At 39.8% G+C, this 17,637-nt stretch overlaps 1 protein-coding gene across 1 annotated transcript in view; it reads left to right on the forward strand.

Moving 5' to 3' along the window:
• The window catches only part of plekhh2 (pleckstrin homology domain containing, family H (with MyTH4 domain) member 2), a 97,266-nt gene that overhangs the window by 67,590 nt on the left and 12,039 nt on the right, over positions 1 to 17,637 (forward strand). The window contains exons 21-27 of the mRNA XM_062058810.1: positions 3,138 to 3,235; positions 12,477 to 12,654; positions 13,184 to 13,342; positions 13,484 to 13,581; positions 14,906 to 15,047; positions 15,146 to 15,282; positions 15,399 to 15,528. Of these exons, the coding sequence (XP_061914794.1) occupies positions 3,138 to 3,235; positions 12,477 to 12,654; positions 13,184 to 13,342; positions 13,484 to 13,581; positions 14,906 to 15,047; positions 15,146 to 15,282; positions 15,399 to 15,528 (942 nt within the window). The remainder of the gene's footprint in view (positions 1 to 3,137; positions 3,236 to 12,476; positions 12,655 to 13,183; positions 13,343 to 13,483; positions 13,582 to 14,905; positions 15,048 to 15,145; positions 15,283 to 15,398; positions 15,529 to 17,637) is intronic.

The raw sequence follows: 17,637 nt of genomic DNA on the forward strand, positions 1-17,637 counted from the left end.
CTTTTTTATTCAAGAAAATGTTTTTAATTTAGTTATCTTATTTATTTTTATTTTTTTTTAAAAGTACCTTATCTTCACCATACATGGTTGTCCAAATTAGGCATAATAATGTGTTAATTCCACGACTGCATATATCGGTTGATATCGGTATCGGTTGATATCGGTATCGGTAATTAAAGAGTTGGACAATATCGGAATATCGGATATCGGCAAAAAGCCATTATCGGACATCCCTAGTCTTGAGTAGTCCTGGGTTCAATCCCGGGCTCGGGATCTTTCTGTGTGGAGTTTGCATGTCCTGCCCGTGACTGCGTGGGTTGCCTCCGGGTCCTCCGGCTTCCTCCCACCAAAGACATGCACCTGGGGATAGGTTGATTGGCAACACTAAATTGGCCCAAGTGTGAATGTGAGTGTGAATGTTGTCTGTCTATCTGTGTTGGCCCTGTGATGAGGTGGCGACTTGTCCAGGGTGTACCTCGCCTTCCGCCCGAATGCAGCTGAGATAGGCTCCAGCATCCCCCGCGACCCGAAAAGGGACGAGCGGTTGAAAATGGATGGATGGATGGGCTCTTCCGTTGTTTGGGTGAAGGCTTTGGCCTTGTGTAGAGTTTGCCAATACAATGGCTGTTCTGCGAGATACACAATGGGTAGATGACAGAGATGCACAGATACACACAATGACTTCAGGACAACTCTGTAAATTTCCCTGAGTGGACCATCCAGAGCCCAGACAGGAGAATGTGTTCCTATTTCATTAGAGCACGTCTCCTAAACATTAAAACACTATTGACATAAATGACCACAACATCGAGCAGTGCAAACATGGGTTTATTTACTATCAAATTTGTATCTTTAGTTTTTTAAATTAAATCGGCAGTGACTGGATAGTTGTTTTAGTAGCAGTTAAACTAACATGTCACGAGAGTGGCGATACTGCGTACATGTTATCACGTCTGTGCTGAGCAGATGCGCAGAGGGTTGATATAGCGCTTCCATGGTTTGCTAACTTATTTTCCCCAAATATGACTTTTTATGGATTTATTTTAGGAGCAAAATGCAAATGAAAGGTTTGAAATCCGTACTCGCAGGCATATGCAGCTCTTGTAGGTGCATATGCGAGTGAAATACTCGCACTGTACAGCACAGCATAGGCAAGGTTTGTACACCAAAGCATACTTTTATTTGGTCTGTGGTTCGTAAATTTAAAACTTTGTACAAGTAGGGTTGGTTAACCAGTCACAACATTAGGTACACCTACCTGTCCACTCTCCAATAGTTTCAGAGATGCATTTTTTTTTTAAAGTTGTTTTTACCAGCATGTATTTCACTGCATGTCACACATCACTGTTATAGTGCAAATCCCTCAAATAGTTTACCCTACCTTATCTAGTTTCCTCAAACCAAGTCGTAATCTCGCCATCTTTTTTTGTCTGAGTTTAGCGGCTAATTCAATTGCATACTGCTACATATTGACAAAACAGTCCCATGTAAAATGTCGTGGACACATAAACGGAGTTATTTATTTATTAGACATTAGGGTAGGCAGACGAGCATGAAATGAGAAGGAATGACACGGAAGCTGTTGGCAGCACGCTCTGCTTTGTCTGCTCAGCAGAGTGAGAGAAGGCTTGCTGACACAACATGTCTGAAAATGACCGCAAGTGTACATCCGTCAATCTGTGACGTCACAAATATATTGCAAAATACAACGTACAGAGGCCTCAAAAATGCCCAAATGCATGAACCTTATAACTTGACGCTTTGTTTAACACGAGTAACCAACATTGTAGCAACTTTTATAAATCAGACAAGAGAAAAATAATTCTCAGGTCCCCTTCGACTGCTTTCATCATCAATCTTTATTGCAGACCTTAAGATCCATTAAACATATAAAAACAGAATATAATACAATATATTAAAAACAAAACAATAAAACATAAAAACAATAAACCATAAAGCCCAAATGTCAGTTTCTGACATACAAACATGTGTGCCAATGGTTCCACAGTCCAGATGAGTACTTAACAGAACTGCGGCCAGGGTTTGTTATCACAGAGATTATGTCATTTTCAGACTCAGGTACCCTACACATAAACTTATACATAAGGTTGCGTAGCAAAGCTGAAAAAGTGGGCACCCCAACACTAACAAACATCTGGCTTGCACTGGAGCTTCATGTAATTCCAGGACAAGCCTCATACACTCATTATATAAGCAACCTGCAGTTTCTGTATGCTTTTCTGCTTATACTTTACCCACAGGGGGGCAGTATACAGAGGAGTGCAATAGTCTCTGAATAAGTTTATCTGTACATCATATGTACAATAATAAAATGTATTTCTCAGCATGTTGGCTTGGGCATACAGCATACGCCGCTGTCTGTATAGGTCATCATCATCACCCAATAGATCAGTAATGATGTGCCCCAGATATTTAGTTTTATCACACACACTCAGCACCTGTCCTGACAGATAGAATGAAGGAAAAGAGAGGTCCTTGTCCTCTCTTGTTCTACATATCATGATGACACTCTTTTTGGCATTATATTTCACATCATATTTTAAACGATAATCTGTACATATATTCAGCAGCTGTTGGAAGCCAGCACTGCTAGGAGACAGGATGGCTAAATCATCCGCATACATAAAATGATTGACCACAGTATTACCAAGTACACATCCGGTTCTACAGGAATTGAGCTGTACAAATAGGTCATTCATATACAGATTGAAGAGGGCAGGGGAGAGAATACCCCCTGGCGTACCTCATTCCCAACCTTAAATGTTGCTGAGCATTTACCACCCCATCTGATCTGCATGCTCTGATTAGCATACCAATATGACAGAATTCTGATTGTACTATCAGGCACGCCCCTCTCTTTCAGTTTTAAAAACAGTTTCTGATGGTTGACTTTATCAAAGGCTTTGTCTACTCCCACCTGCAAGCTCCAAAGCCACCAACAGAGAGCACTGTTTAGCAATGGTTTCTTCAGGATATGGTGTATATGAGCTGGATGATTTAATGCTTTAATACTGGCGATGCTGCCTTGATGCATTTACTGTCTCAATTTAGTGTCTTTTTAGCGCATTTTTGTGTTATGTAGTATTTGATAACACTGTGTCTCTGTCACTTTTTAGGGATGGCAGTTTTTAGCCTTGTGCGTTGGACTCTTTCTGCCTCAGCAGCCTTTCCTTTGGCTGCTCCAAGTTCATCTTAATAGACACGGAGAGTCCAGGTAACAAAACATTCATTTATGATATAGAGTGGCAATCAAAATGACATTTATTGGAAAAAACATGTGAATGTCTAACTGTGTTGGCCCTGCGATGAGAAGGCGACTTGTCCAGGGTGTACCCTTCCTTCTGCCTGAGTGCAGCTGGGATAGGCTCCAGCCTCCAGAGAGGGACAAGCGGTAGAAAATGGATGGATGAATGTGGTTGCTATGAACCTGTATACTCAATACTTGTATTATTGACGATGAAGTTTGATTGCATTTTAGAAATGTAAGTATGGAATTTTCCAAATAGTTTAGAGAAGCGATCACATACAAGAAAAATTATGCAAAAAAAGATAGCAAAGGCAGAAGGAGGATGCTATCAACAGCTGCCACTAGAGTCCTTAGGAGGCAGGTGCTCAAACACCCTCGTCAGACTGGAAGAGCTACAGCAAGACTTGCGGGCATCAGGCAATGAAGTTTCAGTTTCCACAGTAGGGCACATTATAAGTAAAGTTTAAGTTAAAAGTTAAAGTACCAATGATTGTCACACACACACTAGGTATGGTGAGATCATCCTCTGCATTTGACCCATCACCCTCAGTGAGCAGCAGTGAAGGCCGCGCCCGGGAATCATTTTGGTGATTTAACCCCCAATTCCAACCCTTGATGCTGAGTGCCAAGCTGGGAGGTTATGGGTGCCATTTTTATAGTCTTTGGTATGACTCGGCCGGGGTTTGAACTCACAACCTACCGATCTCAGGGCGGACACTCTAACCCAGTGGTTCTTAACCTTGTTGGAGGTACCGAAGCCCAGCAGTTTCATATGCGCATTCACCAAACTCTTCTTTAGTGAAAATTTAAAAATTTTTTTTTTTTCAAATTCAAGACAAAGTTATATGTTTTTTTTACTGGTGCACAAAATGAACCAAAACAAATTACACACCTGCAAATCAGATGGAAAATTAGAGGGAACATTGTTTAGGGGTATCCATAATACACAGATCGGGAGAAGTTTTTATTTACACCATGAGTCGGGTGTGTCTTGATCTCCGCCGAACCCCTACAGCCGACTCACCGAACCCGTAGGGCCACTGAGCAGCAACCTAATATCATAGTTGCAACCCCTGACTTCCGGCTTCTTCTTGGGAGGCAAATATTTAATCAAATATTAATTTACTTCCAGCTGTGCAGATGTTGGATTATTATAGAGGTTTAGAGGCAAATATATACAAGCCACATATCATCAAAATGTGATAGAATGGATCCAAATACTTAGATATAAATATAATATTTAAAATATGTTTCCCAAAGTTGACATTTCAAACTATCTGATCCCACACATTTCCTTCTACACTACTTAAAGTAGGTGTTTGCACAAACTTTACAATGTATTTCACACAGTATATCCCTCTTACGGCTTCTAGCTATAAGATTTGGATAGCTAGCGTTAGCTGTCATTGAATGTATATTCTATCATAACAACAACATGACTGCAAATTGTTCGTTGCATCTCTTGGACTGCTTGTGTATGTGTGCACGCGGTCCCTGCGCGTACGTGTTAACGAGACCGGTAGAGTGATCGCTGCAAACCCCAATCATTTGATTCGGGCCGATGAAAATGTTTATTACATAAACTTTGTAATTGTGAATAATAGAAACAATTGTCAAACAAATGTGTTCTGTTAAACCACTAATGGTACCATATTCTAGCCGGAGGTGTTCTTGTTATACTTTTTGCTTGAGGAAGTCATAAACAGCAGAGTTCAAGAAAAAAAAGTATGGAGGCACATCATTTCTTTCGAACTGGTTGGCTGTTTTTATGGACCCCATTGTGGGTTATTTTGCAGTCATACTTAATTTAAAAAAAGCACAGAAACTGAGTCACAAACACTTGGGATTCTTTGTTTGGGCCTTCGATTCTATGTAATGATACACAGGCAGATGTAATGGTTTGTTGCACCGAATGTTTGACCATTCCATAACCGAGATGGTATATGAAAACCAAAATTTTGGACAACAATGTGCACTGAGAACAGAATTGTATAAAAAGTAAACGTTTTTGCTTATTGATTAAAACATTGGAATACAACTGAATAAAAATAACGGAAATTTTGCAAAGCTCTTTGGGTAAACCTCTAACCTATATGGAGATATCCGCTGACATAAGTAAGGCAAAATATGTCACGAAAGTCTCAAATTCAAACTTGCTCGTTTGGAAGAAGGCAAGATTGTTTTATTAATATTCCAGCCATGCCTTCATGGTATGATTTGAAATTTGCGGGACTTATGGAGAGACTAAATAGACAACAACATGTACCAACAGGTAAGAAAAGTTGGTTTTGCATAACAGGACCCAGTTATGCAAAAGGAAATACACACATTCATACCTAACAAATAATACCACATTCAAAATAAAACAACAGCTCCACATTAATCACATACAATCATTATCCCCAGTATAGGACAATAGCCAAAAGAATACAAATGTTTATTAAAATATGTACAAATTATCTGCACGCATTCCAGCTAAAAACCAAAAATAAACAAAAATGAAGAAATCATTATTATTATTGCCTAAATATATCAAGTATCGAATTAGATCAACTTGCGTCTAAAATCTCAGGTACAAGCAGCCCTGCTGTGCATTTACTTGAGCAAAGCTGGACAGCCAGTTAACAGCCTCGCTATAAGCACACAAGGTTGGTCTTTTCTTGTACTTTCGTGAAGTAATTTACAAAAGGTAAACATGGTAGGCTATACTGTAGGCCAGTGTTTTTCAACCTTTTCCGAGCCAAGGCACATTTTTTTCATTGAAAAAATCCCGAGCCACACCACCAGCAGAAAACTTTAAAAAATGAAACTCAGCAGCCGATATTGACAGTAAAAAGTCGTTCCGGCAATTGTTGAATATGAATTCAAACCATAACCAACCATGCATCACTATAACTCTTGTCTCAAAGTAGGTGTACTGTCACGACCTGTCACATTATACCGTGACTTATTTTGAGTTTTTTGGTGTTTTCCTGTGTGTAGTGTTTTAGTTCTTATCTTGCGCTCCTATTTTGGTGTTGAATGTCATGGCATGCACGGATGTACTTTGTGGACGCCGTCTGCTCCACCCGCTGTAAGTCTTTGCTGTCGTCCAGCATTCTGTTTTTGTTTACTTTGCAGCCAGTTCAGTTTTAGCTTTGTTTTGCATAGACATCCCTAAGCTTCAATGCCTTTTCTTAGCGGCACTCGCCTTTTGTTTATTTTTGGTTTAAGCGTTAGATACCTTTTTATCTGCAAACCATCGTCGTCGTTCCCAACATCTACAAAGCAATTACCTACCTGCTGCCACCTACTGATATGGAAAAGTATTACACGGTTACTCTGCTGAGCTCCAGACAGCACAGACACTCAACAACGGCACATTTGCGGATTATAATTACTGAAATTACATAATCTCCCACGGCACACCAGACAATATCTCACAGTACACTAGTGTGCCGCGGCACAGTGGTTGAAAAACACTGCTGTAGGCTACTAGTAGCTCGCAGTTACACAATAGCTAAGAACACAATAGCACACAGGCTTGACATAGGTAATAAGCTTCCCTTAATTGAACAATGTCGCAGTCTATAACATGACATTTGTCAATGTAAACAAGTAGCATATTAGTGACAAATACAAAGTCTTCATAAACTTCGTAACCTCAACCCCTCATAGATTTGCTAGTGCCACCCCAACAAAATAGCACAACATCTACACTACACATTTGACTAAATCTAAAATATGATTTTCTTATTGCATCCCCTCTGAATATAATTTTTTTTCATTACAATTGCCAGTTTGACATGTTTTAATACAATTATTCTCACATTGTGGTATGTGTACCACGAGTGGTACGTGGGTTCTATCTAGTGGTACCCCCAAAAAATTACTTGATTAAAGTACAGTGTTTTCTCATATTCAAACATAGTATCTGTGTTTCCATTACACTTAGAAATGCGCAAAAGCTAAATATCGCAATAAAAAACTGGTAATGGAAACACCCATATTTAAAAAAACCTCTCAAATATTGCAAAAACATTTTTGCGTTCTTATGAAGTGGTTTTTGAGACATTTAGATTTTTACGTTTTTGGCAAAAGCCTGTTGGAAACATTTCCCCGCAATAGAGGCTGATCCGCAGGCTCGTAGAGACCCACATGCCAGAACATTGTTAATGGGGCCGTAAGTCTCCGACCGGGGGGGGTCCTAGGCGGCATCGCTGCACCGGGCCATCCCGCAGGTCCATTCCCTGCAATAGAGGCTGATCCGCAGGCTCGGAGAGACCCACATGCCTGGACGATAGTCAAGGGGGCCGTAAGGAAGTTGCCTTTGAGCGATCACCGGCTGCCTTTGTCTTCTATTGACATCACAGAGCACTGGCTGCAATATGTTTCTCAAAGTGGAGTCTCGTGGGATGAGATTTTACAAGAATTACGCCTCTTAACGCAAAACACCCTTTATTGGAAACACCTACAAGTCGCAAATGAACTTTATGGAAATTTTGGAAATTTCGCTTTAATTTTGTGAAAAACTGCAATGGAAACACAGCTACTGTTACTGTTCTAACTGGGTGTATTGTTACATTGACCAAAAATATTTAACATACTTGTTACATAAAACAATTACCTAAGTGTACTACCCTACTGTATTTTAATGTTGGTTGTTATGGTGGAGAGCCAAGTTTTTTCTGAGGTGGTATTTGGTGAAAACAGTTTGAAAACCACTGTCTTAATAGATATATAGGCAGAATATTTTAAATTATATTTGAAATTCCTTATTATTGTAGTTGTTTAGATTTTTTTCTCTGTAGTCCTGGAGCATGATAATAAAAATGCATTTCAACACTGACTTCAAACTTATAATAAAATGTACAAGTTAAACACATAATAACCGATATAACATGTGTAATACTGATGTAAAATTATTACATTCTTGTTGGCACCCCCTCTTAGGCAATTTGTTTAACAAATTTTTAAAAAAGATTAGTTTGAATAACTTCAGATGAAATATTTTCCTGTTCCTGTATGTCATACAAATTGAATTCAAAATTAAGTACTTGTTGTGGTGGTTGCTCTGCGCAAATTTTAATACAATTTGATTGTGAACCTTGCTTCAGTACTAATAACTTAAAACTCTATGAGTTAGTATTCCTAAAATTACATAAGTTTTATCATCTGTCAATGCTTTATATTTCACATTTTAACATCCATCCATCCATCCATCCATTTGTTACCGCTTGTCCCTTTTTTGGGGTCGAACATACTTAACATAAATAGTATTCATCTATGTCTTGAATTTGGTTGCTTGCAATGAAGATTTAGCTATTATTTTTCAAAATCAGAACAATCAATGTTTTAATTTTGATTAATCACGATTAGTCAAATTATATTACTTGCTTGCATGTTTTAAATCAACTTGAAAAAAGACCCCAATATTTGGACACAAATGCAATTATATTGTTGGAATGTCATATATACCAAAAATTGTTACATAATAATTTTTAGTTGAATGCAAGTCATTTGCCACCGAGCACACCAGTCTCCTTACTCGTCTTTGCACTGGCATATGCATTGGCCTGATCACTGACTGTATAACAACCCGTGCTGCCTTTTAGGTATCCATCCGCCGTTTAAGTAAAGTAGCATGTGCGTTAAAAACAAGTTGTGTTTATACATGATTAATGAGAAAAATGTTTGTGATTAATCATATTACCTTTGACACCCTGATTACTCTAAACACACCAACTACATGAGGTACTGTACATCTGCACAAGTGCATGACAACTAATTTAAGATTACAGTACAGTGAAAAGAATGTTCGGTTTTTGTCTACACTAGACAAATGTCCCAAACCTGATATATGCCTTTTTTAATTGATCGGCTGATGAGCTGCCGAGCTCAGCCGATCTATACTGCAGCTGTGTCCCATTGTTTACATGGCTAAATTCTATTTTGACGAGAAGGATTTCACTAAAAGGGATGCACGCTCCGAGAGACATAATTACATTTCTTGAATTCCATGCAGATGTTGCATTTATTCAAGGAAGGTGCGTGTAAATGGGTTATACTTGTATAATTGCTTTTCTACCTTCACGGTACGCAAAGCGCTTTGACATTATTTCCACATTCACTCATTCATACACACATTCACACACTGATGGTGGGAGCTGCCATGCAAGGCCCTAATCACGACCCATCAGGAGCAAGGGTGAAGTGTCTTGCTCAAGGACACAACGGATCGGACCAGGAACCTTCAGGTTGCTGGCACGGCCGCTCTACCAACAGAGCCACGCCGTGTGTGGCCAGAACATCGGCTCGCGTTGTCCATCCACAGTGCTAATCCGCATCCACACTGCTAATACGCTTCTAAAATACTAATCCTCATCACTATGGCGGAAATTAAACTAAGTTTCTTCCAAGTTCCATTATCACTGAAGGACTATAAGAAAATTAATGGCTAAGCATGCTACACACACAAACACAGCGCAGGACGACACAATAAATTAACTGCTTAAAGGGGAACTACACTTTTTGGGGAATTTTTTTCATCGTTCACAACCATTATGAAAGATATGACGACAGATGGATTTTTTTTAATGCATTCTAACTTGTAAATAAACGTTTAAAAATGTCTGCTTATAGCGGAGGAAAGGGGAGGTCTTCTATTCCGGCCATGAAATCCAATAAAAAAAACAACCAAAAAGTGCCAACAATAATCAAATTACATTTTGTGACTTGAATATTAACAAAGTATTTGAAAAAACTCACATGGAGCGAACTTTGGGGCATGGAATCCAACAGGCTGAGTTTCATTGTTCGAGCAACATATGATGCGCTACCATCTCCCATAAACCTGCAACAATGGTTTGGAAAGGACCCATCCTGTCCCCTGTGTACAACCCCAGCAACACTCAAGCACATAATGGTTGGCTGTAGAACCAGCCTCACTCAAGGCAGATATACGTGGAGACATAACCAGGTCCTCAGATGTCTAGCTGACAAACTTGAGTGCAGGAGGATATCCATCAACGCCCAACCCATCAACAACCAGGATGTGTGCCGACACCTACCAGCGTTTGTTCGGGAGGGGGAAAAGCTGAAGACAAGACCTTCAAATCCTGATCTAAGCCCGTTGAATGCAGCCAGGGACTGGCAGATGCGAGTCGACTTAGATCAGAGGCTAATTTTCCCCCCGGCGATCGCAACGACCACCCTGCGTCCAGACCTCGTCCTATGGTCTGAAACCTCCCATATTGTCTATATCATTGAACTGACAGTTCCGTGGGAGGATGCCATCGAAGAAGCATATGAACGCAAGAAGCTGCGGTACTCCAACCTTGCAGCTGAGGCACAGGACAGAGGCTGGAGGGTAAGGGTGCGCCCAGTGGAGGTGGGCTGTAGGGGCTTTGTAGCTAGCACAACAGCAAAGCTCCTTAGGGAGGTTGGAGTCAGGGGGCAGGCTCACAGACAGGCCATTAAAGAGCTGGCCAACACAGCAGAGAGGACGAGCCATTGGTTGTGGTTGAGGAGGAGTGACACCAGCTGGGCTGCTAAGGCTAACACCTAATGGGACACACACACCCAGGGATTTGATCACCCTGGGGTGGGCCCTTCCTCAGCAGAGGGTGTCTTGTGGTAAGCCGGGCCGAAACACCCCGTGACGCTGGGGCACACAACTGAAGATGTGTCCCAATGGTGGAAAAGCCTCCCAGCAGTGTCACCTAGCCTCACTTAGGTATGCGGTCAGGTGCAAGCCTGGCTCAGGGAGGAGGACGCCCCTGCCATGCAGAGTCCCCAGGGATTGTACCAACTAGTCCTTTCAACAAATTATGTGATATTGTTATTATAAGCGCTAACACAAACAAACTATTTATAGCGGTGCCGTGATCATAAGCTTGTGTGTAATGTTTACATCATAAAGTGGTCTGCTGTTTCTTTGCTTCCCTGCTCCCTGGAAATGTGTTGTAGATCATAAATAATGCCTCTCACCTGGATAGTAGAAGGCTGAGCATGTATTCCGAAAACTTGGTATACTTTGACAGCCAATTTAAACCCGGAAATGGTGGGAATGACACGAAAATATGCTTGGCTCCACCTTCCTTTTCTTCACAAGGGTTATGAGTCATTCTTCCCTTAAACGGGAATATATGAACATCCTAGCAGTCTGCTTCCTAATTTAAGTGGACCTTGTACAGTAAGTGATGTTTTATCATGTTTGTTGGCCCTGTGAGCAGTATTCAGTAATGTTGTTAAAAAAAGCAAACATTGTGATGCGTTTTTGAAATTAATGTGCCGCGTATGCTTAAAATAGTCAAAATACGTAAATATTAAGTGATATTATAGATGCGCCTTTTCTAACTACATACTGTATATACTTACATCATGTATATAAAACCTTAATGGAGGTGTTCGGATGTTTTTAAGGGCTTTATAGGCGGAATAGAGCGGCTTCCATAGGCTCCATTGTAAGCAGACTTTTAATCAAATGTATTTAATATTTAGAATTTATTTTATAAAGTCCATCCGTCGTCATGTATTTCATTATGATTGTGAACAATAGGCAAAATTCCAAAAAAGTGCAATTCCCTTTTAAGTTATATGTGAAGTAGGGATTATTGATCCAGATGTCGATAATATCTATATCTACACTATATATGGTATAATATCTATATAAACAATTCGATAGGTATGTTTGTTTCTCTTGTTTTTACCAAATAATTTTCTGGTCGTTTTTGTTATCGTTAAGAAAGTCAGGGAGTAAGTCTCTTGATACAGGAAACTTTGAGGGCAAAACCCAACAATTTAAATGGGAGCCAGTAGTAGCTTTTGCTTTTGTTTAGTTATTATGCACTAGCCACTTTGTTTTGTGAAAACAAGTGTATGTCACATTCGATACCACAAATGTAATACCTCGTCTTATAACAATACAAGCACATTCTAAATTGAATAAAATTATATTTATTAAAATGTGTTATTGTGTTTTTAGTTGAGTTCCTTTTCAGTCCTATAACCTATCGTAATTGGATAGGGCCTCAAAATCAGATGGGGTCGGAGCCGAAGCCAAAAAATCGGATCGGGATTGGAGGTCAAATATGTTGATCGGGACATCCCTATTTGACACTTTCATTGTTTTACTTCCACTAAACATTTGAGTCGTGATCAGACTGTATTGAATCGTGTTAGATCATGTGCATTCCAATTTCTTTAATGCTTCCAATTCTGTTCACAGGACTGAGGTGGGTAAATATGCCATCTACTGCCAGCGTTCAATGGAGCGCACCCAGCAGAAAAGCGAGAGACAAGCCAGAGCGTCCCGTATGGAGATCCTGTCTATTCTCCTCAGAAATCCCTACCACCACTCCCTGCCCTTTAGTGTGCCTGTTCACTTCCTCAATAACACGTATCAGGTAATATCCATAAACACAGCAGGTAATATTGACGTTAGTTAGTTGCTATTAATGAAAACTGACCAGATGTTTTGCAGACATATGGAGTGAAGACTTTAATGTGGAACATTATTCAAGTCATATTCAGTCTGTTTAAATAGGCAGAGCACCTGTGTACACTAGTATGCACGGATTTAAGCTTTATTTTGGTGGGTGCCCTTTGTTTTTTCTCAAGTTGGTGCTACTGTTAAAAATACATTACAGGTGTCATGTTGTAACAGTCAATAATAGCTGAAGTTCTTTTAAAAGAGAACATGAAACGGTCAACGTGTATAGTTCAATTATTCGACTGGTAACGTTTCAATGTATGCAATTACAATCACTATATCAATCATTCCCAGTAGAGCAGGAAGCTTACTTTCTTTTCAGTTTACAGAAAGAGAGTTAAAATGACACCTTTACTTTTTTAGTACCGAAGAACATCTAGATAGCGTGGAAATACTAAAAATATGTTTTTTGTTTGTTTATCTGCTGAAATGATATTTCATAGGTGGTGGGCTTTGATGCATCGACCACAGTGGATGAGTTCCAGTGTCGTCTCAACCAGGACACCGGCATGAGAAAAACAGGGCTGTCTGGCTTCAGCTTGTACACTGATGACCCTACTGGTCGAGAGCTAGAACATTGCCTCCATCAGGGAAGCATCAAGGTTTGTTTCTAATCATTAACTGCTTGTTTATATGTTTTGCATCAGAATTAGAAAAGTATGTGTAAGAAGTCACTGTGCCTTTATGGATTTACAGGCTGTTCTTCATACCTATGTTTCCTGTGGGCTTCATTTCTCCTGCAGATGTGTGATATTATCTCCAAATGGGAGCAAGCTTCTAAAGAGCAGCACTCTGGCAAGTCAGAAAATACCAGAACAGTCCGCCTTACCTACAAGAACAGGTGGAGAAAGATGGGATGTTGTTTTGAAAATTGTGTCAATTATGCTTTATATTATTGTTTAAAGGGAGCTATTATGTAAAACCAACTTTTCTTACCTATTGGTACCTGCTGTTGTGTATTTGGATCTCCAAGTCCTGAAAATTCCAAATCAAACTATAGATTTTGAATCTTATTTTCTAAAAATAAAATTGCTTTCCTTCCCATTTCTGCCAAACGAGCTGTTTGGAATTTGCTACAAGTAAAGGGTATTATCCAAATACTGTAGAAATGTACCTAGAGCGCGTAACGCGCGCGTCTGCCATTGTGGTCCGCGCTGTAGTCAAAAGGCTCCCTTTTATATCTATCCTCTTATTGTGACTGGCTCGTACATGCACTCGCATCCTCCGCTGTTGCCATTTCCAATATAAAGTAGCTTATAGTTTAAACCTATATCTGTTAATAGACACATATGGAAGCACTAAAAACTACAACAAGGTGGGCGTGGAGAAGACGCAGCTGAAGTGGAGGCACGTAAATAAGACCCGCCCAAAAAACGGCGCGTTCTAAGGAAACGGTCAGAAAACAGCTTGAAACTGGTCTGTAAAACATAATCAATGCAAAATGTTGACCCAAGAAGCACAATTACATGTTATGTAGACCACATGGAAGTATTTTAAATGTAGAAAAACAGTTATAATAGGACCCCTTTAATGTTCATGGTAAGACCCATTTACAATACTGCTTTATACAATAAGTTACACCAACGATCTCCTCACACTGTATCAAGCGGTTTGCTCCTACACTCTAGCAACAAAATATCTATTAAATTTGCCTCATTTGAAAAAAAAAATTGTCCATTTTTTCTCAACTTCTACGCTTCCACAGAGTTTTTCTGGTCAAATTTAAACCCTTTGGTTGGACTCGCGTTACATATTGTTACACTTACTGTAGTGCTGTAACAAATAGCATAGCACAATGAAGCCCACCTAAGTCTGCCCCGCTTGTATCGACAACACGTCTGTCATTGGTTCTCTGTCGGATGGTTGTTCGAATTAAGAAAAAGTGCCCGTTTAAGTCAAGGTCGACGTACTGTATATGGTCAACCGCTTTTGTTGACATGAAATTTGAGAGGTAATTTCATTGAAAAAGGGTGTTGCAGTGTTGTCACTGACAACAGCAGCATAACTACAGTCTAGTGAACTGTACGACCAAATCCATATGTTCTTCCTTTTTCGCTTCCTGGTGCGTAATGGTCCCAATACTTCCATCCACATGATAACGTAGTAAACCCATCAAAACCAGGATTTCAATCATTTCAAATACTGTAATGTTTTCACTATTCCAGGTTGTACTTCTCTAGCCAGGTGAGGGGAGAGTCAGAGAGGGAAAGATTGTTGCTGGCCTATCAGACCAATGAGGCCATCGTAGCAGGACACTTCCCTGTCAACAAGGAACTGGCTCTGGAAATGGCTGCATTACTCGCCCAGGTCGGAAAGTTATTTCATGGTTCTAAGCTATGGCTTACTTTTTAATTCATATTTATGTATTTCAATGAACTGTTTTTATTTACCTTTTCATTTTTCAGGTGGAGTTTGGGGATTTTGAACGCCCCTTCTTGCCTCCCGGACCCGTTCAAACTAAATCCAACCAGACCTTGAAACAGGTTCTGGATAGGTTCTACCCTAAACACTACCGCCGGATTACATCAGAGGACCATTTTAGGTACCAGAATACACTCTTATTAGATTCGATTTATGAATAGTTAGATCATAGATTTATTTTTATTTTTATTACAAGTAAGCTTAAAATATATGAATGAGGAAATGTTTTGCTTTCAGACAACTGCTCCAGCGTCTCTCTGCTCGCTGGGCCTCGCTCAGGGGTAGAACTTTATCTGAGTGTGTCAGGATTTATCTGACTGTTGCTAAGAAGTGGCCTTTCTTTGGTGCCAAACTTTTTGAAGCAGAGGTAAGTGTGCCTGAAATATGAAACACTCTGAAAAAAGTGTGTATCTTAGTAAAAACAACTTTGTATTTAAAGGAGACCTATTATTAAAATATGGGGTCTCAGTGAGGCACTTCAGTATACGGTACTATAGTAATACTCCATAAATTTCAAGGTTGTTTCCAGGGTTAATGTGTATTCTTCTCTTGGCCAAAATGCTCGAATCAAAGCCTCCTTCGCCGAACCACTCCTACTCTGTTGCGATTGGTTGACAGGGTACTGAGTGCATTGTAGAGACAGTTATCAGCAAACAATAAAGAAGAATTGGATGTACGGAATTCCCTCGACACTTAGTGGTTAACTTTCAGTTTCAGTGCATTACAAATTTGAAAGTACCATGGAGTACATTGAGATTTAAGTACCCATTTGTTTTCATTTAAAAATTATGTAGGTTTAAGAGCATAGGTAGTGTTTCTAAATTCATGTGAAAGCTGTGTAGGGTGCTTATAAAGTACTTAAATGCATATGACATTCTTAAAAATCATAAAATAAATAGTGTCTGTACTTCACGGAAATTCACCTACTGAAGATCAAGGGGAACTTACCATATTTTTAAGACTATAGGGCGAACTGCCAAAGAACGGGTCTATTCAGGTCTATTTTCAAACATAAGGTGTATTAAAGGGGTCATTTCATAATTTTTTTTTCTACATTTCAAACACTTCCTTGCATCTACTATTGTATTATGATTGTATTGGTGGCTCTTTGGTCAGCAGTTCGCATAGATTGTGTTTTATAGACTGTGATGTAATGTCAAGCAGTTTCCTGACCGTCTTTTCAGGATGCGCCGTTTAGGTCATATTAACGTGGCTCCACTTCAACAGCATCTTCTGCCCGTCATCTTTTGTTGTTGTTGTTTGTGCTTTAATAGTGAGTCTACTGACAGATTAAGGTCGAACTGTAAGCTACTTTGTATTGGAAATGGCAACAGCAGAGGATGAATGCCCCAGAACAAGAGGATAGAGAAAATGAAGGAGCTTATTGACTATGTTGTGAGCTACAATGGCGGACACGCACACATTTTCAGGACTTATGCAGATCCCAAATACACAACAGATGGTTTTGCGTAACAGGTCGAAACAAAATGCCAGATAACATATCTCCTAATAGGTGCCATTTTGGGGTCCTTGTACACACACCATAATAATACCCATGTGTTGAAGCACAACTGACTACGATGGCGGTAATGCTCCGACAGTGCATTAAGCGGTGCAGCTACGTAGCTCACCAAATTCGTACTAAAACATTCTGACAGATTTTTGAGCGCCGTGTGTATTGTTCTACATTCTCAATGAAACATCAAAGTTTTGGTCATTTATTGAAAAGGCTTCATTCAACCTGCAGTCCACGCGTGACTGCCATCTACTAGCCACACTTATCATTACATCATGTACCATATAAACTCGGTTTGAAGTGCGCACAACCAGAAATAATTCATACACAAGGTGTACTGGGTTTTAAGGCGCACTGTCGATTTTTCAGAAATTTGAAAGGTTTTAGGTGCGCCTTATAGTCCGAAAAAATACAGCACTTGGATGAATATTTGATAATCTGCTGTCGACTTGTGTTTTCTTCATGAAACCACTGTTCGTAATTTTTTTCAAGGGAAAACAACAAATTGTCCTGATCAGCGATTTCCCATTATCTCTGGACAACAAGAAAATTGCCATACGTGGACTCACTAAAGTTCTGACATGAGACACTCAAGAACTTGTGGAAATCTCATTAAGTGCCATGATCTCACATGACACTTATTATTAGTTTATAGAATTTTGTATTATTTCCTGTCTTATTTTTCGTTCTACTTCCTGTTTGCTTCTCTTTGCCAACACTCCTGTGGTCTGAGGGCTGGCTTTCTCACAGGCAATCACGACACTGCCAGTCAGGATACTTGGACAGAGCTGGATCATTTGCTTTGCCCTTCAAACACATTTGTGCACACCCCTACTGCATATCTTTGTTCTATGTTTTACCTACATTTCCCTAATAGAATGGCTTCTTCTTCTGCACTTGCCTGCCATCTTTGCATCCAGGGGTCCAGACGGGTCATAAAAAGAATAGAAGATTAAAAAA

This window comes from Entelurus aequoreus, linkage group LG09 (genome assembly GCF_033978785.1).
Source record: "Entelurus aequoreus isolate RoL-2023_Sb linkage group LG09, RoL_Eaeq_v1.1, whole genome shotgun sequence".
NCBI classification, from domain to species: Eukaryota; Metazoa; Chordata; class Actinopteri; order Syngnathiformes; family Syngnathidae; genus Entelurus; species Entelurus aequoreus.